The sequence below is a fragment of the Oncorhynchus gorbuscha genome, linkage group LG10, assembly GCF_021184085.1.
Source record: "Oncorhynchus gorbuscha isolate QuinsamMale2020 ecotype Even-year linkage group LG10, OgorEven_v1.0, whole genome shotgun sequence".
NCBI lineage: Eukaryota > Metazoa > Chordata > Actinopteri > Salmoniformes > Salmonidae > Oncorhynchus > Oncorhynchus gorbuscha.
Window position 1 is genome coordinate 74,610,530 of NC_060182.1, and position 24,718 is coordinate 74,635,247.

General features: G+C 45.4%; 1 protein-coding gene across 1 annotated transcript; it reads right to left on the bottom strand.

Moving 5' to 3' along the window:
• Positions 1 to 19,330: 19,330 nt before the first annotated feature.
• LOC124045291 (gamma-aminobutyric acid receptor subunit gamma-2-like) lies at positions 19,331 to 23,045 on the bottom strand. The gene is made up of 3 exons (XM_046364582.1): positions 21,438 to 23,045; positions 21,091 to 21,293; positions 19,331 to 20,148 (listed from the first exon to the last, which is right to left on the bottom strand). The coding sequence occupies exons 1-3, from the start codon at positions 21,544 to 21,546 to the stop codon at positions 19,963 to 19,965; spliced, it is 498 nt and encodes a 165-aa protein (XP_046220538.1). The 5' UTR covers positions 21,547 to 23,045; the 3' UTR covers positions 19,331 to 19,962.
• Positions 23,046 to 24,718: the final 1,673 nt, after the last annotated feature.

Consider the following 24,718-nt stretch of genomic DNA (forward strand, 5'->3'; position numbering starts at 1 on the left):
TCACTCACAATTTTGCCTAAGAACACAGCCATGAATAAAGAATGGTACCAACACATTCTCCGAGAGCAACTTCTCCCAAACATCCAGGAACAGTTTGGTGACGCACAATACCTATTCCAGCATGATGGAGCACCTTTTTTAAAATTTATTTTACCTTTATTTAACCAGGCAAGTCAGTTAAGAACATATTCTTATTTTCAATGACAGCCTGGGAACAGTGGGTTAACTGCCTGTTCAGGGGCAGAACGACAGATTTGTACCTTGTCAGCTCGGGGGTTTGAACTCGCAACCTTCCGGTTACTAGTCCAACGCTCTAACCACTAGGCTACGCTGCCGCCATAAGGCTAAAGTGATAACTAAGTGGCTTGGGGAACAAAACATTGATATTTTGGGTCCATGGCCAGGAAACTCCCCAGACCTTAATCCCATTGAGAACTTGTGGTTAATCTTCAAGAGGCGGGTGGACAAACAAAAACCCACAAATTCTGACAAACTCCAAGCATTGATTATGCAAGAACGGGCTGCCATCAGTCAGGATGTGGCCCAGAAGTTAATTGACAGCATGCCAGGGCAGATTGCAAAGGTCTTGAAAAAGAAGGGTCAACACTGCAAATATTGACTCTTTGCATCAACTTCATATAATTGTCAATAAAAACCTTTGACACTTATGAAATGCTTGTAATTATACTTCAGTATTCCATAGTAACACCTGACAAAAATATTTAAAGACATTGAAGCAGCAAACTTTGTGGAAATTAATATTTGTGTCATTCTCTAAACTTTTGGCCACGACTGTACATTAGTCATTAGGATCCTGAAAAGTATTGTTTTATTAGTGTCTGCAAATAAATCTGAATGATTAATGAGAAATTCCAAGCAATTTTATTACATTAGTTTCTAATTGCTTTTGAGAATAAAATGTTAAGTCACTTTTGAAGTGAAAAGTTGAGGTGTTTTGATCTTGTTCATTATTGCTACAATGTACCGTGGGGAATTTCTATCCTCTTTCCACCCACTGCTTTGACTCTTCCTGGCACATCCATCGAAGTGTGGGAGGATGTCATGCCTGGAAACAGTCAACTTTGAATACGGTTGGAAGAATCTTTTGAACAATGTGTCATGTTTTGTCATTTATTATCTTGTCTTGTCCCTGTGCTTCCCATTCTATTCGTTTCCCTCTGCTGGTCTTATTAGGTTCTTTCCCTCTTTCTATCCCTCTCTCTCCCCCTCCCTCTCTCACTCTCTCGCTCTCTCTTCTCTCTATCGTTCCGTTCCTGCTCCCAGCTGTTCCTATTCCCCTAATCAATCATTTAGTCTTCCCACACCTGTTCCCGATCCTTTCCCCTGATTAGAGTCCCTATTTCTTCCTTTGTGTTCCGTTCCTGTCCTGTCGGTTCCTTGTCTAGAATTCACCGTGCTGTGTTTGTGTATCGCCCTGTCGTGTCGTGTTTTCCTCAGATGCTGCGTGGTGAGCAGGTGTCTGAGTCTGTCTGGTTCAAGTGCCTTCCCGAGGCAACCTGCTGTTCACCTGCTGTTCAAGATCGAGTCTCCAGTTTGTCCTCGTCATTTCGAGTGAAAGTTGTGTTTTTTGTTTGTATTTACTTTACTGGATTAAAGACTCTGTTTTCGCCAAGTCGCTTTTGGGTCCTCTTTCACCTGCATGACACAATGTAGTTATATGCAAGTGTTCCTCTATCCGTTCCTCTGGGAATCCTAGATGGTGCTCATTGTTGTTCTATCAAAGCTTTAGCACAACTGATTCAACTAATCAAGGGATTGATGATTAGTTGACAAGCTGAATCAGATGTGCTGGTGTTGGAATCATTTTACAAAAATGTGCACAGGCTGGGGGTCCACATGCATGAGCACGGACATACATTCTGTCAGTGGCAGTCTCTCCATCTCTCTCTCATTCACCTCTCTTCTGTCAGTATAAGTTTTTCCTTCTCCCCCTCTAGTCTTCTATACCTCTGGCTTCCACCTTTACATCTCACATGTAGTGACGATTTTTGCATGTAAATCTTGGAGGAGGAAAAAAAGTAAATGTGGGATGCATGCCAGCAAAGCCACAACACAACACTAAACAATAAATGAATTGCACTATACCACTGCTACACCTGGCTATCAGCGGATCCTTGTCTGGTTTGTGAAACAGTTAATTCAGCCTCATTTACTGCCTTTAAAAAAACATAGCTGATATGGCTGACTTACTAAAACATATGTAGTTTCTACTGGCAATTGAGATGTAGAAACTATGGCATAAGGGGACATTAATGAGCGAGCTAGGACGGACGTAGTCAATATATGTAGCTGTTTGTTCAGAACTTTTGAAATGTACAGGGACAGAATTCAGAACATAAACCGTTCTTACAGTGTTCTCCCTGTACACTAAGTCAGAACCATATGATAAATAAAGGGGACATAAGCACACAATAAAAGCTCTTACAATATTCAATATATTTCTCAAAAACAGGTTAAAAACTGCCCCATTATTACATGTGCACCACCAAGTCAGAATAGTAGGCGAAATTAAGAGGTGAAAATAGACCAAATTATTAGGGTGAGGCACATGGGCTACTAACAGCTTACTACACAACATACACTTAGTATCACTTTCTTAGCTACAGAATACATATCTCCCTGGCACATTACATCATTTATGCAGCAGCATTCAATACATTTTCAATACTCACCGTTGTGATGTGCTCACTTGAACAGGAAGATGATGCTGCAGTCCTTCGTGGGCAAATTTTGTCATGCTTCGACAGTATGGCCAATGTTGAATGTTTATTATTTTAAACTAGGAAAAGAGACACTTAATCTTAGACTTGGGACCACACTGTCATGTTTTGTCTTAGATTGTCTTGTCATTTTGCTTTTCCCTCTGTTCAGTTTCCCCCTGTTGGTCTTTTTAGGTTCGTTCCCCTTTTTCTCTCTCCCTTCCTCTCTCTCTTCTCTCTATCGTTCCGTTCCTGCTCCCAGCTGTTCCTATTCCCCTAATCAATCATTTAGTCTTCCCACACCTGTTCCTTATCTTTTCCCCTGATTAGAGTCCCTATTTCTTCCCTTGTTTTCCGTTCCTGTCCTGTCGGATCCTTGTCTATTGTTCACCGTGCTGTGTCTGTGTATCGCCCTGTCGTGTCGTGTTTCCCTCAGATGCTGCGTGGAGAGCAGGTGTCTGAGTCTGCTAGGTTCAAGTGCCTTCCCGAGGCAACCTGCAGTTCTTGATCGAGTCTCCAGTCTGTTCTCGTCATTACGAGTGGAATTATGTCTTATGTTTGTAGAATTACTTTACTGGATTAAAGACTCTGTTTTCGCCAAGTCGCTTTTGGGTCCTCATTCACCTGCATGACAGAAGGATCCGACCAAAGAATGGACCCAGCGACTACAGACGTTCGTAACACTGCCGTCGAGATCCAAGGAGCCATGCTCGGCAGACACGAGCAGGAATTGTCTGCTGCTCGCCATGCCGTGGAGAACCTGGCCGCTCAGGTTTCCGACCTCTCTGGACAGTTCCAGAGTCTTCGTCTCGTGCCACCTGTTACTTCCTGGCCTGCCGAGCCTCCGGAACCTAGGGTTAATAACCCACCTTGCTACTCCGGGCAGCCCACGGAGTGCCGCTCCTTTCTCACCCAGTGTGATATTGTGTTCTCTCTCCAACCCAACACATACTCTAGCGAGAGAGCTCGGGTTGCTTACGTCATTTCACTCCTTACTGGCCGGGCTCGAGAGTGGGGCACAGCTATCTGGGAGGCAAGGGCTGATTGTTCAAACAATTACCAGAACTTTAAAGAGGAGATGATTCGGGTTTTTGACCGTTCAGTTTTTGGTAGGGAGGCTTCTAGGGCCCTGGCTTCCCTATGCCAAGGTGATCGATCCATAACGGATTACTCTATAGAGTTTCGCACTCTTGCTGCCTCTAGTGACTGGAACGAGCCGGCGCTGCTCGCTCGTTTTCTGGAGGGACTCCACGCAGGGGTTAAAGATGAGATTCTCTCTCGGGAGGTTCCTTCCAGTGTGGACTCTTTGATTGCTCTCGCCATCCGCATAGAACGACGGGTAGATCTTCGTCACCAAGCTCGTGGAAGAGAGCTCGCGTCAACGGTGTTTCCCTGCTCCGCATCGCAACCATCTCCCTCCTCTGGCTCAGAGACTGAGCCCATGCAGCTGGGAGGTATTCGCATCTCGACCAAGGAGAGGGAACGGAGGATCACCAACCGCCTGTGCCTCTATTGCGGATTTGATGGACATTTTGTCAATTCATGTCCAGTAAAGGCCAGAGCTCATCAGTAAGCGGAGGGCTACTGGTGAGCGCTACTACTCAGGTCTCTTCATCTAGATCCTGTACTACTATGTCGGTCCATCTACGCTGGACCGGTTCGGGTGCTACATGCAGTGCCTTGATTGACTCTGGGGCTGAGGGTTGTTTCATGGACGAAGCATGGGCTCGGAAACATAACATTCCTTTCAGACAGTTAGACAAGCCTACGCCCATGTTTGCCTTAGATGGTAGTCATCTTCCCAGTATCAGATTTGAGACACTACCTTTAACTCTCACAGTATCTGGTAACCACAGTGAGACTATTTCTTTTTTATTTTTCGTTCACCTTTTACACCTGTTGTTTTGGGTCATCCCTGGCTAGTATGTCATAATCCTTCTATTAATTGGTCTAGTAATTCTATCCTATCCTGGAACGTTTCTTGTCATGTGAAGTGTTTAATGTCTGCCATCCCTCCCATTTCTTCTGTCCCCACTTCTCAGGAGGAACCTGGCGATTTGACAGGAGTGCCGGAGGAATATCATGATCTGCGCACGGTCTTCAGTCGGTCCCGAGCCAACTCCCTTCCTCCTCACCGGGCGTATGATTGTAGTATTGATCTCCTTCCGGGGACCACTCCTCCTCGGGGTAGACTATACTCTCTGTCGGCTCCCGAACGTAAGGCTCTCGAGGATTATTTATCTGTGTCTCTTGACGCCGGTACCATAGTGCCTTCTTCCTCTCCGGCCGGGGCGGGGTTCTTTTTTGTTAAGAAGAAGGACGGTACTCTGCGCCCCTGCGTGGATTATCGAGGGCTGAATGACATAACGGTTAAGAATCGTTATCCGCTTCCCCTTATGTCATCAGCCTTCGAGATTCTGCAGGGAGCCAGGTGCTTTACTAAGTTGGACCTTCGTAACGCTTACCATCTCGTGCGCATCAGAGAGGGGGACGAGTGGAAAACGGCGTTTAACACTCCGTTAGGGCATTTTGAGTACCGGGTTCTGCCGTTTGGTCTCGCCAATGCGCCAGCTGTTTTTCAGGCATTAGTTAATGATGTTCTGAGAGACATGCTGAACATCTTTGTTTTTGTCTATCTTGACGATATCCTGATTTTTTCACCGTCACTCGAGATTCATGTTCAGCACGTTCGACGTGTTCTACAGCGCCTTTTAGAGAATTGTCTCTACGTGAAGGCTGAGAAGTGCTCTTTTCATGTCTCCTCCGTTACTTTTCTCGGTTCCGTTATTTCCGCTGAAGGCATTCAGATGGATTCCGCTAAGGTCCAAGCTGTCAGTGATTGGCCCGTTCCAAGGTCACGTGTCGAGTTGCAGCGCTTTTTAGGTTTCGCTAATTTCTATCGGCGTTTCATTCGTAATTTCGGTCAAGTTGCTGCCCCCTCACAGCTCTTACTTCTGTCAAGACGTGTTTTAAGTGGTCCGGTTCCGCCCAGGGAGCTTTTGATCTTCTAAAAGAACGTTTTACGTCCGCTCCTATCCTCGTTACTCCTGACGTCACTAGACAATTCATTGTCGAGGTTGACGCTTCAGAGGTAGGCGTGGGAGCCATTCTATCCCAGCGCTTCCAGTCTGACGATAAGGTTCATCCTTGCGCTTATTTTTCTCATCGCCTGTCGCCATCCGAACGCAACTATGATGTGGGTAACCGCGAACTGCTCGCCATCCGCTTAGCCCTAGGCGAATGGCGACAGTGGTTGGAGGGGGCGACCGTTCCTTTTGTCGTTTGGACAGACCATAAGAACCTTGAGTACATCCGTTCTGCCAAACGACTTAATGCCCGTCAAGCTCGTTGGGCGTTGTTTTTCGCTCGTTTCGAGTTTGTGATTTCTTACCGTCCGGGTAGCAAAAACACCAAGCCTGATGCCTTATCCCGTCTGTTTAGTTCTTCTGTGGCTTCTACTGATCCCGAGGGGATTCTTCCTTATGGGCGTGTTGTCGGGTTGACAGTCTGGGGAATTGAAAGACAGGTTAAGCAAGCACTCACGCACACTGCGTCGCCGCGCGCTTGTCCTAGTAACCTCCTTTTCGTTCCTGTTTCCACTCGTCTGGCTGTTCTTCAGTGGGCTCACTCTGCCAAGTTAGCTGGTCATCCCGGTGTTCGAGGCACTCTTGCGTCTATTCGCCAGCGCTTTTGGTGGCCGACTCAGGAGCGTGACACGCGCCGTTTCGTGGCTGCTTGTTCGGACTGCGCGCAGACTAAGTCGGGTAACTCTCCTCCTGCCGGTCGTCTCAGACCGCTCCCCATTCCTTCTCGACCATGGTCTCACATCGCCCTAGACTTCATTACCGGTCTGCCTTTGTCTGCGGGGAAGACTGTGATTCTTACGGTTGTCGATAGGTTCTCTAAGGCGGCACATTTCATTCCCCTCGCTAAACTTCCTTCCGCTAAGGAGACGGCACAAATCATCATCGAGAATGTGTTCAGAATTCATGGCCTCCCGTTAGACGCCGTTTCAGACAGAGGCCCGCAATTCACGTCACAGTTTTGGAGGGAGTTCTGTCGTTTGATTGGTGCGTCCGTCAGTCTCTCTTCCGGGTTTCATCCCCAGTCTAACGGTCAAGCAGAGAGGGCCAATCAGACGATTGGTCGCATACTACGCAGCCTTTCTTTCAGAAACCCTGCGTCTTGGGCAGAACAGCTCCCCTGGGCAGAATACGCTCACAACTCGCTTCCTTCGTCTGCTACCGGGTTATCTCCGTTTCAGAGTAGTCTGGGTTACCAGCCTCCTCTGTTCTCTTCCCAGCTTGCCGAGTCCAGCGTTCCCTCCGCTCAAGCGTTTGTCCAACGTTGTGAGCGCACCTGGAGGAGGGTGAGGTCTGCACTTTGCCGTTACAGGGCACAGACTGTGAGAGCCGCCAATAAACGCAGGATTAAGAGTCCAAGGTATTGTTGCGGCCAGAGAGTGTGGCTTTCCACTCGCAACCTTCCTCTTACGACAGCTTCTCGTAAGTTGACTCCGCGGTTCATTGGTCCGTTCCGTGTCTCCCAGGTCGTCAATCCTGTCGCTGTGCGACTGCTTCTTCCGCGACATCTTCGTCGCGTCCATCCTGTCTTCCATGTCTCCTGTGTCAAGCCCTTTCTTCGCACCCCCGTTCGTCTTCCCTCCCCCCCCTCCCATCCTTGTCGAGAGCGCACCTATTTACAAGGTACGTAGGATCATGGACATGCGTTCTCGGGGACGGGGTCACCAATACTTAGTGGATTGGGAGGGTTACGGTCCTGAGGAGAGGAGTTGGGTTCCGTCTCGGGACGTGCTGGACCGTTCACTCATTGATGATTTCCTCCGTTGCCGCCAGGATTCCTCCTCGAGTGCGCCAGGAGGCGCTCGGTGAGTGGGGGGGTACTGTCATGTTTTGTCTTAGATTGTCTTGTCATTTTGCTTTTCCCTCTGTTCAGTTTCCCCCTGTTGGTCTTTTTAGGTTCGTTCCCCTTTTTCTCTCTCCCTTCCTCTCTCTCTTCTCTCTATCGTTCCGTTCCTGCTCCCAGCTGTTCCTATTCCCCTAATCAATCATTTAGTCTTCCCACACCTGTTCCTTATCTTTTCCCCTGATTAGAGTCCCTATTTCTTCCCTTGTTTTCCGTTCCTGTCCTGTCGGATCCTTGTCTATTGTTCACCGTGCTGTGTCTGTGTATCGCCCTGTCGTGTCGTGTTTCCCTCAGATGCTGCGTGGAGAGCAGGTGTCTGAGTCTGCTAGGTTCAAGTGCCTTCCCGAGGCAACCTGCAGTTCTTGATCGAGTCTCCAGTCTGTTCTCGTCATTACGAGTGGAATTATGTCTTATGTTTGTAGAATTACTTTACTGGATTAAAGACTCTGTTTTCGCCAAGTCGCTTTTGGGTCCTCATTCACCTGCATGACACACACAGCCACAGCCACAGCCACAGCCACTCCACTGAATAGCAGACACAAATGGTTGAATTTGGATTTCCAACTTGTTGTGTAATGTTTATGTCCAATGGCAGATGGGTACCGATACATTTTATCTATAATTTATCTACATTATTTCTCTTCATATTTAAAGATTAAAACGGATTTGCCAGTAGATTGTCGACTTGATTCATGATGATGACTGCTAGTTAAGATTGGTCATGGTCATCAGTCCAATCAAAGCTACTGTAGATATAACGTGATTTGACGTAATTTTATCTGTGGCCAATGACCATGAGTCTTCTTGGATGGAAACTAATGTAAATCTATGGCAGCACCCAAGGGGCTAGAATTTCCGAGGTTTACCCTTAGACTTGGCGGTGACGTAGTGTCCCCATGAGTAACAGAACACTGAGCCAATCACGGCGCAACGCTCTGTATTTTCTGCTGGCTTGCCCCACCACAGAAAGAGCTAGGCTGAAACACCTGCATTTTGGAGTTGCCTTACCCAAGAAAACAAAATAGAGACCATGTTTGTGTGCGACTTTATTAACTCAATGATATATATATATATTATTTTACATTGTTAGCAAATTGATGTGAGACACGTATTTACGAAAAATGTGGGGCTCAAAATCTGGGTTTGGTGGATGCCAGGAGAAAGCTCCCTGCCCCAATGCATAGAGTCAACTGTAAAGTTTGGAGGAAGAGGAATAATGGTCAGGGGCTGTTTTTTATGGTTCGGGCTAGGCCCCTTAGTTCCAGTGAAGGGAAATCTTAATGTTACGGCATACAATGACATTCTAGATGATTCTGTGCTTCCAACTTTGTGGCAACAGTTTGGGGAAGGCCCTTTCCTCTTTCAGCATGACAGTGCCCCCGTGCACAAAGAGGTCTATACAGAAATGGTTTGTTGAGATTGGTGTAGAAGAATTTGACTGGCCTGCACAGAGCCATGACCTCAACGCCATCGATCACCTTTGGGATGAATTGGAATCCCAACTGGGAGATAGGCCTAAATGGTACATCAGTGCCCAACCTTACCAATGCTCATGTGAATGGAAGCAAGTCTCTGCAGCAATGTTGCAACATCTAGTGTAAAGCCTTACCAGAAGAGTGGAGGCCAACTCCATATTAATGCCCATGATTTTTGAATGAGATATTCGACAAGTAGGTGTCCACATACTTTTGGTAATGTATCCCTCTGTAAGACAGATCAGGTGGAGGATGATAATGCCTGTGAGTGCTGCGCTGAAGGCCAGTTTGTTTGGTGTTTTACCTAATATTGATGGTTGGGGTTGGGATTTGGGTATGGCTGCTTCTCCTAGATCAGCCTTTGGACATCTACCACTGAGCTTGTGTCAACAAGGACCCAGAAGAGGAAGGTGGGAGTTTATTTTGAGTTGTGTGAGCCTTTGCTCTCACACAGTATTCATATATATACATATTTTTCTTCCTTCAATCGTTATCTGCCCCATTCTTACATAGCACCAGGAAATGACAATGGGCCTTTAATTAATTCCACTGAAACAGCAGTCTTTTTCTGACAGTTCTGATTTCCTTCCTATGGCAATCAGCTTAGCTTGTAATTGATACCTGAAGACTACAAGAGGCAAGATGAGAAAGGAGAAGAGTCACGTGACAACTAAGAAAAGGGAGATAAACACGGCATCTCCTATAAACAAAAGCAGAACAAAAGATGGCTCCAACAACCCAAACAAAAAATATTTTAGACAGGAAATGCAAGTATATAAAATATACACATTAGTCAGAAAGCATTTTTAGAGACATTTCATTTCCACATTTTTTTTTGAAATAAAGGTACTTCAAGAGTAAGATACTTTTCAGGCACTGCTTTATTCTCTCACATTGTATTAAGTTTTCACAAAACAACACAGAAAGATTTGGAGAGAACAAGTATCATACATAGGATTAAATATGGTCTGGTTTGAATGACAAAACATGAATAACAACATGGATTTTTCCATGTCCGTCAGTGTTATACAGAACAAAAACAAACAACATGCATTTTAACATTTTCATGTCTGAGGCTGTCTTGATGAAAAAACATATATTATATACACTACTTAGAAATGTCAAAAACAAGGACATTTCTAAGTGACCTCAAACTTTTGAATCGTAGTGTACCTTTCCTTTTTCTACATTTTGTTACGTTACAGACTTATTTTAGGGCACCTTTCCTTAGGGCACCTTTCCTTTTTCTACATTTTGTTACGTTACAGACTTATTTTAAAATGGATTAAATTAATGTTTTTCCTCATCAATCTACCCATAATACCCTATAATGACAAAGTGAAAACAAGTGTTTAGATCTTTTTTCAAATGTATCAAAAAAACAAACAGAAATACCTTATTTACAAAAGTATTCAGACCCTTTGCTATGACACTCGAAATTGACCTCAGGTGCATCCTGTTTCTATTGATCATCCTTGAGATGTTTCTATAACTTGATTGGAGTCCACCTGTGGTAAATTAAATTGATTGGACATGATTTGGAAAGGCACACCCTGTCTATTTAATGTCCCACAGTTGATACTGCATGTCAGAGCAAAAACCAAGCCATATGAGATGAGAAACAAGATTCACTGGTCTGATGAAACCAATAATGAACTCTTTGGCCTGAATGCCAAGCTTCACGTCTGGAGGAAACCTGGCACCATCCCTACACTGAAGCATGGTGGTGGCACCAGCATGCTGTGGGGATGTTTATCACCGGCAGGGACTGAGAGACTAGGCAGGGTCGAGGGAAAGATGAACGGAGCAAAGTACAGCCAGATCCTTGATGAAAACCTGCTCCAAAGCACTCAGGATCTCAGACTGAGGCAAAGATTCACCTTCCAACAGGACAACGACCCTAAGCACTCAGCCAAGACAACAAAGAAGTGGCTTCGGGACAAGTCTCTGAATGTCCTTGAGTGGCCCAGCCAGAGCCTGGACTTGAACCCAATCTAACATCTCTGGAGAGACCTGAAAATAGCTGTGCAGCAAGCTCCCCATCCAAACTGGCAGAGATTGATAGGATCTGTAGAGAAGAATTGGAGAAACTCCCCAAGTACTGGTGTGCCAAGCTTGTAGCGTCATACCCCAAAAGACTAAAGACTGTAATCACTGCCAAAAGTGCTTTAACAAAGTCCTGACAAAAGGGCCTGAATACTTATGTAGATGTGATATTTCATTTATTTATTTTTTATATTTGCAAACATTTCTAAAAACCTATTTTTGCTTTGTCATTAATGGGTTATTGTGTGTAGATTGTTATGAACATGGCTTTTAACAAAATGTGGAAAAGGTCAAGTGGTCTGAACACTTTCCTAATGTGCTGTCTATACATACAGTTTTATATTTTCAAAAAGAATAAGGACAATGCAACAATACTATATTATAATGAGTGGGTTAATTTCAGTTTTCAAGCCTCTAAAGTAGTGGAATCAACTGATATCATCAGTTGATCAGTTGAATTTACTTAATATTTTTTCATCTAAGGCATACTTTATTTTATACCTTCTGTAATTTAGAATACGTTACAGGTTACAAAACCAGGCTGTTGGAAAACACAACCTTTGGTTCCTTACCACAGAGGTTAGGAACCAAACATCATGCAATGGCTGGTAGCAGAGTATATGAGTGGAGTGGAGCTGGAGCGAGGAGCAGAGCGTGCCCAATTGGACTGGAGCGCAGAGCAAGATTCCCAAAGGCTGGAGAGTTTGCCTTCTCGCCCGCTCCAATTTCACTCCAGTAGCGATTACTTCACAAGCTCAGAGGATGTGTTATGCAGGTGAATGAGGACCCAAAAGCGACTTGGCGAAAACAGAGTCTTTAATGCAGTTTAAGGAAATAGCAATACTCCTAGACAAATCGGAGCGGTAAATAAAGCATAAAAACAATTTCACTCGTAATCACGAGAACTGACTGGAGACTCGATAATAAACTGCAGGTTGCCTCGGGAAGGCACTTGACCGTAGCAGACTCAGACACCTGCTCACCACGCAGCATCTGAGGGAAACACGACACGACAGGGCGATACAAAGACACAGCACGGTGAACAATATACAAGGATCCGACAGGGCAGAAACGGAAAACAAGGGGAGAAATAGGGACTCTAATCAGGGGAAAAGATAGGGAACAGGTGTGGGAAGACTAAATGATTGATTAGGGGAATAGGAACAGCTGGGAGCAGGAACGGAACGATAGAGAGAAGAGAGAGAGGAAGGGAGAGAGAAAAAGGGGAACGAACCTAAAAAGACCAACAGGGGGAAAACGAACAGAAGGAAAAGCAAAATGACAAGACAATATAAGACAAAACATGACAGTACCCCCCCACTCACCGAGCGCCTCCTGGCGCACTCGAGGAGGAATCCTGGCGGCAACGGAGGAAATCATCAATCAGTGAACGGTCCAGCACGTCCCGAGACGGAACCCAACTCCTCTCCTCAGGACCGTAACCCTCCCAATCCACTAAGTATTGGTCACCCCGTCCCCGAGAACGCATGTCCATGATCCTACGTACCTTGTAAATAGGTGCGCTCTCGACAAGGACGGGAGGGGGAGGGAAGACGAACGGGGTGCGAAGAAAGGGCTTGACACAGGAGACATGGAAGACAGGATGGACGCGACGAAGATGTCGCGGAAGAAGCAGTCGCACAGCGACAGGATTGACGACCTGGGAGACACGGAACGGACCAATGAACCGCGGAGTCAACTTACGAGAAGCTGTCGTAAGAGGAAGGTTGCGAGTGGAAAGCCACACTCTCTGGCCGCAACAATACCTTGGACTCTTAATCCTACGTTTATTGGCGGCTCTCACAGTCTGTGCCCTGTAACGGCAAAGTGCAGACCTCACCCTCCTCCAGGTGCGCTCACAACGTTGGACAAACGCTTGAGCGGAGGGAACGCTGGACTCGGCAAGCTGGGATGAGAACAGAGGAGGCTGGTAACCCAGACTACTCTGAAACGGAGATAACCCGGTAGCAGACGAAGGAAGCGAGTTGTGAGCGTATTCTGCCCAGGGGAGCTGTTCTGCCCAAGACGCAGGGTTTCTGAAAGAAAGGCTGCGTAGTATGCGACCAATCGTCTGATTGGCCCTCTCTGCTTGACCGTTAGACTGGGGATGAAACCCGGAAGAGAGACTGACGGACGCACCAATCAAACGACAGAACTCCCTCCAAAACTGTGACGTGAATTGCGGACCTCTGTCTGAAACGGCGTCTAACGGGAGGCCATGAATTCTGAACACATTCTCGATGATGATTTGTGCCGTCTCCTTAGCGGAAGGAAGTTTAGCGAGAGGAATGAAATGTGCCGCCTTAGAGAACCTATCGACAACCGTAAGAATCACAGTCTTCCCCGCAGACAAAGGCAGACCGGTAATGAAGTCTAGGGCGATGTGAGACCATGGTCGAGAAGGAATGGGGAGCGGTCTGAGACGACCGGCAGGAGGAGAGTTACCTGACTTAGTCTGCGCGCAGTCCGAACAAGCAGCCACGAAACGGCGCGTGTCACGCTCCTGAGTCGGCCACCAAAAGCGCTGGCGAATAGAAGCAAGAGTGCCTCGAACACCGGGATGACCAGCTAACTTGGCAGAGTGAGCCCACTGAAGAACAGCCAGACGAGTGGAAACAGGAACGAAAAGAAGGTTACTAGGACAAGCGCGCGCGACGCAGTGTGCGTGAGTGCTTGCTTAACCTGTCTTTCAATTCCCCAGACTGTCAACCCGACAACACGCCCATAAGGAAGAATCCCCTCGGGATCAGTAGAAGCCACAGAAGAACTAAAAAGACGGGATAAGGCATCAGGCTTGGTGTTCTTGCTACCCGGACGGTAAGAAATCACAAACTCGAAACGAGCGAAAAATAACGCCCAACGAGCTTGACGAGCATTAAGTCGTTTGGCAGAACGGATGTACTCAAGGTTCTTATGGTCTGTCCAAACGACAAAAGGAACGGTCGCCCCCTCCAACCACTGTCGCCATTCGCCTAGGGCTAAGCGGATGGCGAGCAGTTCGCGGTTACCCACATCATAGTTGCGTTCAGATGGCGACAGGCGATGAGAAAAATAAGCGCAAGGATGAACCTTATCGTCAGACTGGAAGCGCTGGGATAGAATGGCTCCCACGCCTACCTCTGAAGCGTCAACCTCGACAATGAATTGTCTAGTGACGTCAGGAGTAACGAGGATAGGAGCGGACGTAAAACGTTATTTTAGAAGATCAAAAGCTCCCTGGGCGGAACCGGACCACTTAAAACACGTCTTGACAGAAGTAAGAGCTGTGAGAGGGGCAGCAACTTGACCAAAATTACGAATGAAACGCCGATAGAAATTAGCGAAACCTAGAAAGCGCTGCAACTCGACACGTGACCTTGGAACGGGCCACTCACTGACAGCTTGGACCTTAGCGGAATCCATCTGAATGCCTTCAGCGGAAATAACGGAACCGAGAAAAGTAACGGAGGAGACATGAAAAGAGCACTTCTCAGCCTTCACGTAGAGACAATTCTCTAAAAGGCGCTGGAGAACACGTCGAACGTGCTGAACATGAATCTCGAGTGACGGTGAAAAAATCAGGATATCGTCAAGGTAGACAAAAACAAAGATGTTCAGCATGTCTCTCAGAACATCATTAACTAATGCCTGAAAAACAGCTGGCGCATTGGCGAGACCAAACGGCAGAACCCGGTACTCAAAATGCCCTAACGGAGTGTTAAACGCCGTTTTCCACTCGTCCCCCTCTCTGATGCGCACGAGATGGTAAGCGTTACGAAGGTCCAACTTAGTAAAGCACCTGGCTCCCTGCAGAATCTCGAAGGCTGATGACATAAGGGGAAGCGGATAACGATTCTTAACCGTTATGTCATTCAGCCCTCGATAATCCACGCAGGGGCGCAGAGTACCGTCCTTTTTCTTAACAAAAAAACCCCGCCCCGGCCGGAGAGGAAGAAGGCACTATGGTACCGGCGTCAAGAGACACAGACAAATAATCCTCGAGAGCCTTACGTTCGGGAGCCGACAGAGAGTATAGTCTACCCCGAGGAGGAGTGGTCCCCGGAAGGAGATCAGTACTACAATCATACGACCGGTGAGGAGGAAGGGAGTTGGCTCGGGACCGACTGAAGACCGTGCGCAGATCATGATATTCCTCCGGCACTCCTGTCAAATCGCCAGGTTCCTCCTGAGAAGTGGGGACAGAAGAAATGGGAGGGATGGCAGACATTAAACACTTCACATGACAAGAAACGTTCCAGGATAGGATAGAATTACTAGACCAATTAATAGAAGGATTATGACATACTAGCCAGGGATGACCCAAAACAACAGGTGTAAAAGGTGAACGAAAAATCAAAAAAGAAATAGTCTCACTGTGGTTACCAGATACTGTGAGGGTTAAAGGTAGTGTCTCAAATCTGATACTGGGAAGATGACTACCATCTAAGGCGAACATGGGCGTAGGCTTGTCTAACTGTCTGAAAGGAATGTCATGTTTCCGAGCCCATGCTTCGTCCATGAAACAACCCTCAGCCCCAGAGTCTATCAAGGCACTGCATGTAGCACCCGAACCGGTCCAGCGTAGATGGACCGACATAGTAGTACAGGATCTAGATGGAGAGACCTGAGTAGTAGCGCTCACCAGTAGCCCTCCGCTTACTGATGAGCTCTGGCTTTTACTGGACATGAATTGACAAAATGTCCATCAAATCCGCAATAGAGGCACAGGCGGTTGGTGATCCTCCGTTCCCTCTCCTTAGTCGAGATGCGAATACCTCCCAGCTGCATGGGCTCAGTCTCTGAGCCAGAGGAGGGAGATGGTTGCGATGCGGAGCAGGGAAACACCGTTGACGCGAGCTCTCTTCCACGAGCTTGGTGACGAAGATCTACCCGTCGTTCTATGCGGATGGCGAGAGCAATCAAAGAGTCCACACTGGAAGGAACCTCCCGGGAGAGAATCTCATCTTTGACCACTGCGTGGAGTCCCTCCAGAAAACGAGCGAGCAGCGCCGGCTCGTTCCAGTCACTAGAGGCAGCAAGAGTGCAAAACTCTATAGAGTAATCCGTTATGGATCGATCACCTTGGCATAGGGAAGCCAGGGCCCTAGAAGCCTCCCTACCAAAAACTGAACGGTCAAAAACCCGAATCATCTCCTCTTTAAAGTTCTGGTAATTGTTTGAACAATCAGCCCTTGCCTCCCAGATAGCTGTGCCCCACTCTCGAGCCCGGCCAGTAAGGAGTGAAATGACGTAAGCAACCCGAGCTCTCTCTCTAGCGTATGTGTTGGGTTGGAGAGAGAACACAATATCACACTGGGTGAGAAAGGAGCGGCACTCCTTGGGCTGCCCGGAGTAGCAAGGTGGGTTATTAACCCTAGGTTCCGGAGGCTCGACAGACCAGGAAGTAACAGGTGGCACGAGACGAAGACTCTGGAACTGTCCAGAGAGGTCGGAAACCTGAGCGGCCAGGTTCTCCATGGCATGACGAGCAGCAGACAATTCCTGCTCGTGTCTGCCGAGCATGGCTCCTTGGATCTCGACGGCAGTGTTACAAGCGTCTGTAGTCGCTGGGTCCATTCTTTGGTCGGATCCTTCTGTTATGCAGGTGAATGAGGACCCAAAAGCGACTTGGCGAAAACAGAGTCTTTAATCCAGTTTAAGGAAATAGCAATACTCCTAGACAAATCGGAGCGGTAAATAAAGCATAAGAACAATTTCACTCGTAATCACGAGAACTGACTGGAGACTCGATAATAAACTGCAGGTTGCCTCGGGAAGGCACTTGACCGTAGCAGACTCAGACACCTGCTCACCACGCAGCATCTGAGGGAAACACGACACGACAGGGCGATACAAAGACACAGCACGGTGAACAATATACAAGGATCCGACAGGGCAGAAACGGAAAACAAGGGGAGAAATAGGGACTCTAATCAGGGGAAAAGATAGGGAACAGGTGTGGGAAGACTAAATGATTGATTAGGGGAATAGGAACAGCTGGGAGCAGGAACGGAACGATAGAGAGAAGAGAGAGAGGAAGGGAGAGAGAAAAAGGGGAACGAACCTAAAAAGACCAGCAGGGGGAAAACGAACAGAAGGAAAAGCAGAATGACAAGACAATATAAGACAAAACATGACAGGATTGCCCACCCAACATGCATTTGTAGTCTACTTGTGTGCTGCTATAGCCCCTTGCTTTAGCTACTGTCATGTTCAATAAATATTTTCATAAAGTAACTGATAGAACACTCAGGTGCTAAATCAAGGTGACGTACAAAGATGAGGACCAAGAGGAAGAGAGGGAGTGTGGTGATGTAGTGTCCACAACTAAAGAATAATTGTGGAATCTGAAAAGACAAGTATCCCGAAAGCATGATGGTGTACTTACGACGTGCACATGCTAAAAGATAGTAATGCATAGTAATGCGGTGGTAGATAACTAGGTGTGTCAATGTAGCAAAGTATTTATAAACAACACATCAGATCTCTTAAAAGTTTCATTCATTTTTGTTCTATTATTGATACAATAGGCCATAATTGATTTCGGCCCAATGGGCCAGGCAAATGCCCATGTTCAAGGACATTTCCATTTTGACTGGGTTGTTTTGCCTAAAAACCTTTAGGCCTACCAATAACAATAACAATAACAAGAGTGGTCGAAAGGCATCCCCAGTGGCTCTGCAAGTGTGTAGAGGATATTTCCCGCTGTTGACCTGCTCTCCTGGCACCATCACATGAGCCTGAAATCACAGACTGGCCAAACTCGGATTAAAAATGAATTCCAAAAGTCACCCGACCTCAACCCAATTGACATGGTTTGGGATGAGTTGGACATCAGAGTGAAGGAACAGAAGCCAACAAGTGCTCAGCATGTGTGGGAACTCCTTCAAGACTGTTGGAAAATCATTCCAGGTGAAGCTGGTTGAGAGAATTCCAACCGTGTGCAAAGCTGTCATCAAGGCAAAGGGTGGCTACTTTGAAGAATATAAAATATAAAATATTTTTGGGATAGTACATGATTCCATTTGTGTTATTTCATAGTTTGGATGTCTTCACTATTATGCTACAATGTAGAAAATAGTAAAACATAAAGACAAATCCTAGAATAATTAGGTGTGTCCAAACTTTTGACTGGTACTGTATATTCAAATACTTTTAATTTAAAATCCATGTGGTTTGGTTTCAAAACTTAAAAACCAAATGGTAGGTCCAGGAAGTCACACATATAGATTGGTGCTGGTTAAATTGCGATTTTAATGATTGGAGCAACACAGGAGTGGTTTTTAGTGGAGACAATGAGCGGGATTTCCAACTACACAACTCCGATCACATGCTCTGGCTGGTAGTAAAGGCCTAAGGTTGCAAAGGGAGGAGATATTACTGGAATCTTTCGAAGTTTACCAGTAAACTATCAGAATTTTGTAATCTTTCGAGTATTTTATGTCATCTATCAAATGTCATCTTGTGGCCCTTTTGGGTACTTCAGATTATCACAGGTGTATACAATTATTTGTGGCCCTCTTTGTGGCCTTATCACATGTAAAATATTTGAAATAATCAAACGTGATGACTTTAAAATAAAATAGAATGACCAGGCTGTAAATGATCCTCAATATAAACCATCAACTTACTGAATATCATTGGTGTTTATATGAGGGTTTCAGCATGAAATATATTTGAATATTTTTATTTTATTTTACCATGTCAATATGTATTTGCTGTAAATGTTTTGGCGTCAAACTGGTTGCAGTTGTAAAAAAAGTCAACAATTGGAAGAGTTAATTGAAAATAATGGCATTGCTTATTAGATGCTTTTCAAATTAATGACGCTATTTTCTCTTGAAAGATATGGTGTCAAGTATGAAGGTAAGACCCAGATGCAGACCACGTCGAATAAACAATAGTTTAATGATCCAATAGGGGCAGGCAATAGACTGGTCAAGACAGGCTGGAGTCAGTAAACCAGAGGTGAGGCAACGGTATCGGACGGCAGGCAGGCTCAGGGACAGGCAGAGTGGTCAGGTAGGCGGGCTCGGAGTCAGGACAGGCATGGGTCAAAACCAGGAGGGTGAGAAAAGAGAGACTGGGAAAAAGCAGGCACTGAGAAACAAAACGCTGGTTGACTTGATAAACAAGACGAACTGGCAACGGACAAACAGAACACAGGTAAATATACACAGGGGATAATGGGGAAGATGGGTGACACCTGGAGGGGGTGGAGACAATCACAAGGACAGGTACACCAGATCAGGGTGTGACATATGGTATATCTACTAAACTCATGGACACAGATATAATAAATGAATATTGAATAAAACAAATGTAAGTTATCCAAGTATAAATTACCAAAGTTATGATAGATTGCCATAGATTTTCTGTTAATTACCAAAATTACAGAAGATTCCAGTAACTTTGGTAAATTACTGGTACCTTTGCAACCCTAGGTAGGCCTATGACCCAGAGTCTGGCCTTGTTCGACCCTGCTGCCTTCATCTGTGAGCTGTTGCCTAGAAATATAGTACAGGTACAAACATTGGAGCTGCTCAAATATTGGTGAGAAGAAGCGATTTTACTGGCTTCAAATTATTCACTGGCTTCAAAGTGCAAAGAACTACACCCTCCAGTCTTATCGTCAACAGTGCCAAGAATAGCAAGTAAAGAGAATCAACAAACAATTTGACCTGTTTTCTCTGAAGTAAAAGGCTATTGCTCTTCTTTGCTAAACTCAATTTATTTCATAAGTACAGATACCCGATCCAGTAGACCAGGTTGAAAAACCCAAAGGCGGTCAGGGAGAATATCCCCATCTTCTAGACTCAGACATGCATCCGGTTTTTGCGCCAGGCTCCAGGGCGACAGTCGTCGAAGCAGCAGAAGAAGCTGGTGCAGCCCTTCCCATCCAAACACACATAGGCGTAAACATCCTCGTCTTGGTAGGGGCCGATGTTATTAATCTGGAGCAGTGACGTCACTGGCCTAATGGTCACCATGCGGCTGGATTTCTGTAGGTAAATATTACAATCATGATTCAGAAATTCATATCTTTCTGGGAATACGCTTCAAGACAGGACTTTTATTTACCATTCACTTTAAATTGTATATATAGCACGTGTGGTTATCTTTCTCTCACAAAATAGCTGCCATTAGGGGTGAATGGGATTTCTGAAGATCATAAATGCAATATTTCACATTTAAATTAATCACGTGGCTGTGGGAATATGTTAAGAAGAACAGAGTGGTCTCTCTTAAGTAGTAAATTTGCCTTTTTCACTGCATTTCACGCTGATTGCTTTTCAGAATAGACGACGTTGCCATTTGTACGGAGCTTACAGGGATTTCCTTTTCTCTGCTCAATATCACAGCAGACCCAGTTGAAGGGATGCGTGATCATTCACAGTGGTGACACATGCCGTCTCTGCACTACCACTCCTCTGCCAGGTGTGTGTGTACTCTCCCATCAAAAGTCTTTGCCTCACAAAGTCTTTCAAACCCAAGTAAATAATATTAAAGACCACAGGCACTCTGACGTTGTACATGAAATCTATCTTAATCTCTTAGTTCATGCAAACAATATAATACCTTGAGTTAAAGGCAGCATCATGACTAACGAATTTGATCTTTGAAACTGGAATGTTCAAAGTAATGATGTTAGTGTCAGAGAAAGAAGGTACTGCAGCTCCCTTTCTACTTCCATTTGTTTGGTTGATGTATGCAGATTGACTCATTGTCAAGGTTATCTGCTGTTACGCAGTATTTCACAGTTGATTACAAAAAAATGGTATGTGCATGTTCACACAACTTTCATGAGAATCCTCCATTTACATTACTGTAATTTGATTACTTGCCTTGTTTTTAAAACTGGAAAATTGATACATTACCTTTAAAAATGTGCATCTTCAAATGAAATGGCAGAAGCTACGGGGAAGCAACAGTGGCATCTCTACCTGCTGAGAATGTTTGTCCTTATTCTTCTTGTTCTGCCTGTTGCTGGTGAAATAGTGTAGAGTCCCATACTCCATCAGAGCAGCAAACGTGGAGATGAAGCAGACAGACACAAACAGGTCCATAGCCGTCACATAGGATACCTTGGGAAGTGACTTCCTTGAGATGGTGCTCAGCGTTGTCATTGTAAGCACTGTGGTGATTCCTGCACAGGAAGTCACAAAGACAGTTGAACAATTTAGCTGGTTGAACTGACTTTGTGTGTTCAACTGACTGAGGCTAATGATTTAGCTGTTCTTTAGTCTGACATTATTAAGGACCGTAAGAAACTATAGAGGCTTGATCATACCTAAAGAGGTCCTGGCGGGGACAGCATCTTTGTTGATCCAAAAAGAGACCCATGACAGCACCATGATCATGCTACAGGGGATGTACATCTGAATAGTAAAGTAGCCCATTCGCCAACTCAGGTCAAAAAATATTGTCAAGATAACATATTAGACATCAAGAGAGAAACATACACACATGTAAAAGTGAACTTTTGTCGCATATTTTCGTAAAACTTTAAACCATCTCTCCTCAAACCAGAGGCAAATGTACACTTTAAAAAAGGATGGATGTCATCCATATCCCTTACCTGACCGTCTATGTGCCACGTCTGATGTGTTACGTAAACCGACGAAAGCAAACTGGTAGTCTCCAGTACCTTTGGTCGGCCACTTCCACAGAAAGCTTTTGCCAATGGTACAGAATCTCATTTTTAGGAAGCCATCAAGAGAGGGGTGTACGGTTGAACACACACAACACACACACATGTAACATTAAGAACCTCTCATTGTCCAGGCTTGTAGAAGCCACAAACCAGAACACAACAGTGAAACTCAGTTCACCACAGAGGGCATACTATATGGCCAAGCAGGGCAGCATTCAGGATGGAATATGTCCTTTAACCATGGGATGCCCTTCAGTCTACGCTGGGGGTTAAGATCATGACAACGAGACATGAGACGCTGAAGCACAATGCAAGATGGATGGAGAATGTCACAGATAGAGCATTAATCAGTTTGGAGGGTGGGGCTGCATAATTCATTAGTCTGTCAGAGAATAGGGACTTTGTGACCTCCCATCTCCCCTGGTGGAGGAGATGATAGACTTTACAGGCTGAAGGGCCAACCTTAAGTAGATGGGCTTGTGGGGTGCTGTGACTCCTAACGCTGGCCCACTCTGACACCCTCTCTGGGCTGGCTACTGAAGCTGAAGTCGAAATGACGGATCAAAACTGGGAGAGTGTTTAAACACACCTACAGCTCGGAAACTCCAGCGGACATGAGTGCTCGTCCATGGGAAAGTTATGCAGCTTAAGGCAGCATTCCACCTTACTGGTCAACATGACAAAAACAGAGTCGTGACAAAGAAAAGTTCATTCTTTATGATGTTTTACATTGATTTTGTAGTGTGTTTTTTCCTTCCAAACAGAGTTGATCATAACAATTACGAAGTGTTTTCCTCTCCTTTATCTAAACAAATGCCAGGGAAAGCTAACAATGGCTTCAAGATCATGCTTTTACAAATACCTGGTGCCTAAAAGAGGGCTACAAGACAAAAGTACAGATGCAGAAACTAGAGCTGAACATACAACGAGTATTAAACACAGAGTCTTTTAGAACACAGAATGGCAGCAGTCATACTTCTACGTCAGTGTGTACATCACTCTTCCGTTGTTCCACAGTCGCAGCAGACTGTTTGGAGTGGTGATCCAGTGGGCGTCAGACTTTCTTGAATCCCGAAAAAAGGTGTCAGGAATCCAGATCTTTCCCACCATATTGCAGGACTTTCATGGAGCTGTTGAACTTGAGGCGACTGTCATACCACGTCTGGGCAAAGAAGAAGCAATGTCAGCACAAGAACTGTTCATATGGAGCTTTATGAAATGGGTTTCCATGTTGCATACAAGCCTAAGATCAACATGCGCAACAGCTGGGTCCAATGGGTCCAGCCAAGCGTCGGCTGGACCCATTGGACTCTGGAGCAGTGGAAACGTATTTTCTGAAGTGATGAATCATGCTTCACCATCTGGCAGTCCGATGGACGAATCTGGGTTAGGCGGATGCCAGGAGAATGCTACCTGCTCCAATGCATAGTGCCAATTGTAAAGTTTGGTAGAGGAGGAATAATGGTCTGGGGCTATTTTACATGGTTCGGGCTAGGCCCCACTACAGCATACAATGACATTCTAGATGATTATGTGCTTCCAACTTTGTGGCAACAGTTTGGAGAAGGCCATTTCCTGTTTCAGCATGACAATGCCCCCGTGCACAAAGCAAGGTCTATATAAATATAGTTTGTCGAGATCGGTGTGGAAGAACTTGACTGGCCTGCACAGAGCCTTGACCGCAACCCCATCAAACACCTTTGGGATGAATTGGAACGCCGACTGCGAGCCAGTCCTAATCGGCCAACATCAGTGCCCGGGTTCACTAATGCTCTTGTGGCTGAATGGAAGCAAGTCCACGCAGCAATGTTCAAACATCCAGTGAAAGAACTTGCCAGAAGACTGGAGGCTGTTATAGCAGCAAAGAGGGGACCAACTCCATATTAATGACCATGATTTTGGAATGAGGTGTTTGACGAGCGGGTGTCCATATACACTACAGGGCCTAAAGTATGTGCCACATGCTGGGTGATGTATTTGATTGTTACTCTCCTGTAATCATTATGTTTCAAAGAAGAGCATCAATGCACTACATACTGTACAAACCCTCATTGAAGTGAAACAACCTATTCACAACCACATGACAAGACAGATTTTAAGACCGGATCTTAATTTGACCAGTTTCTCACAGCAGAAAATGTATCCTGCAGCAACAGGAAATATAAATTATTGTGTAGATTATAATTAATGGACATTTATGTACGTGTTGATAAAATACATTTTTTGTTAGGGCAAATCAAGTCTGAAATGTTCAAGTGGAAATCACAGACTTTAGAAGCCTTTTTTAACCTTGAATATACTACAAGTTTACATTAAGTATTTTGTTTTTTTATTGGATAGAGAGAGATAGAGGTGAAAGGTAGGCAAATAACTGCTGAAAGTTGGCTGGATTCAAACCCATGCTGGCAGTGGTACATCGTACATGTACACGGTGGCGACCCATCATTCAGGGCAGGTGGGGCCACTTAAAAAAAAAAATAATAATACAATTAGTTTGTTGCCTGTTTTGGCATTAGTACGTGTGACATATCAGTCACTGCAAACAATGAAAATATATATATATATATTTAGTTAGTAAAGCTTCATACAAACATGGTCTCTTTTTTCTTTATTGAGAAAGGCAGTTCCAAAATACAAGTGTTTCACACTAGCTCAGTGCTTTCTGTGTTGGAGGGGCAGCCAGAAGAAAATACAGAGCGTAGGTGTTGGTAATCTTCCCTAGTTGAGCCGTGATTGGCTCAGTGTTCCATCACTCATGGGGTCACCGCAAAATCTACAGGGAGAGATAGAAAGTTCAAGCCCCGTTGGCTGCTGTCATATATTTACATTAGAAGTGCCCATAAAGAAGGCTCAAGTCATTGGCCACAGATAACATGATGTCAAATCACGTTATATCTACTGTAGCTTTGATTGGCCTG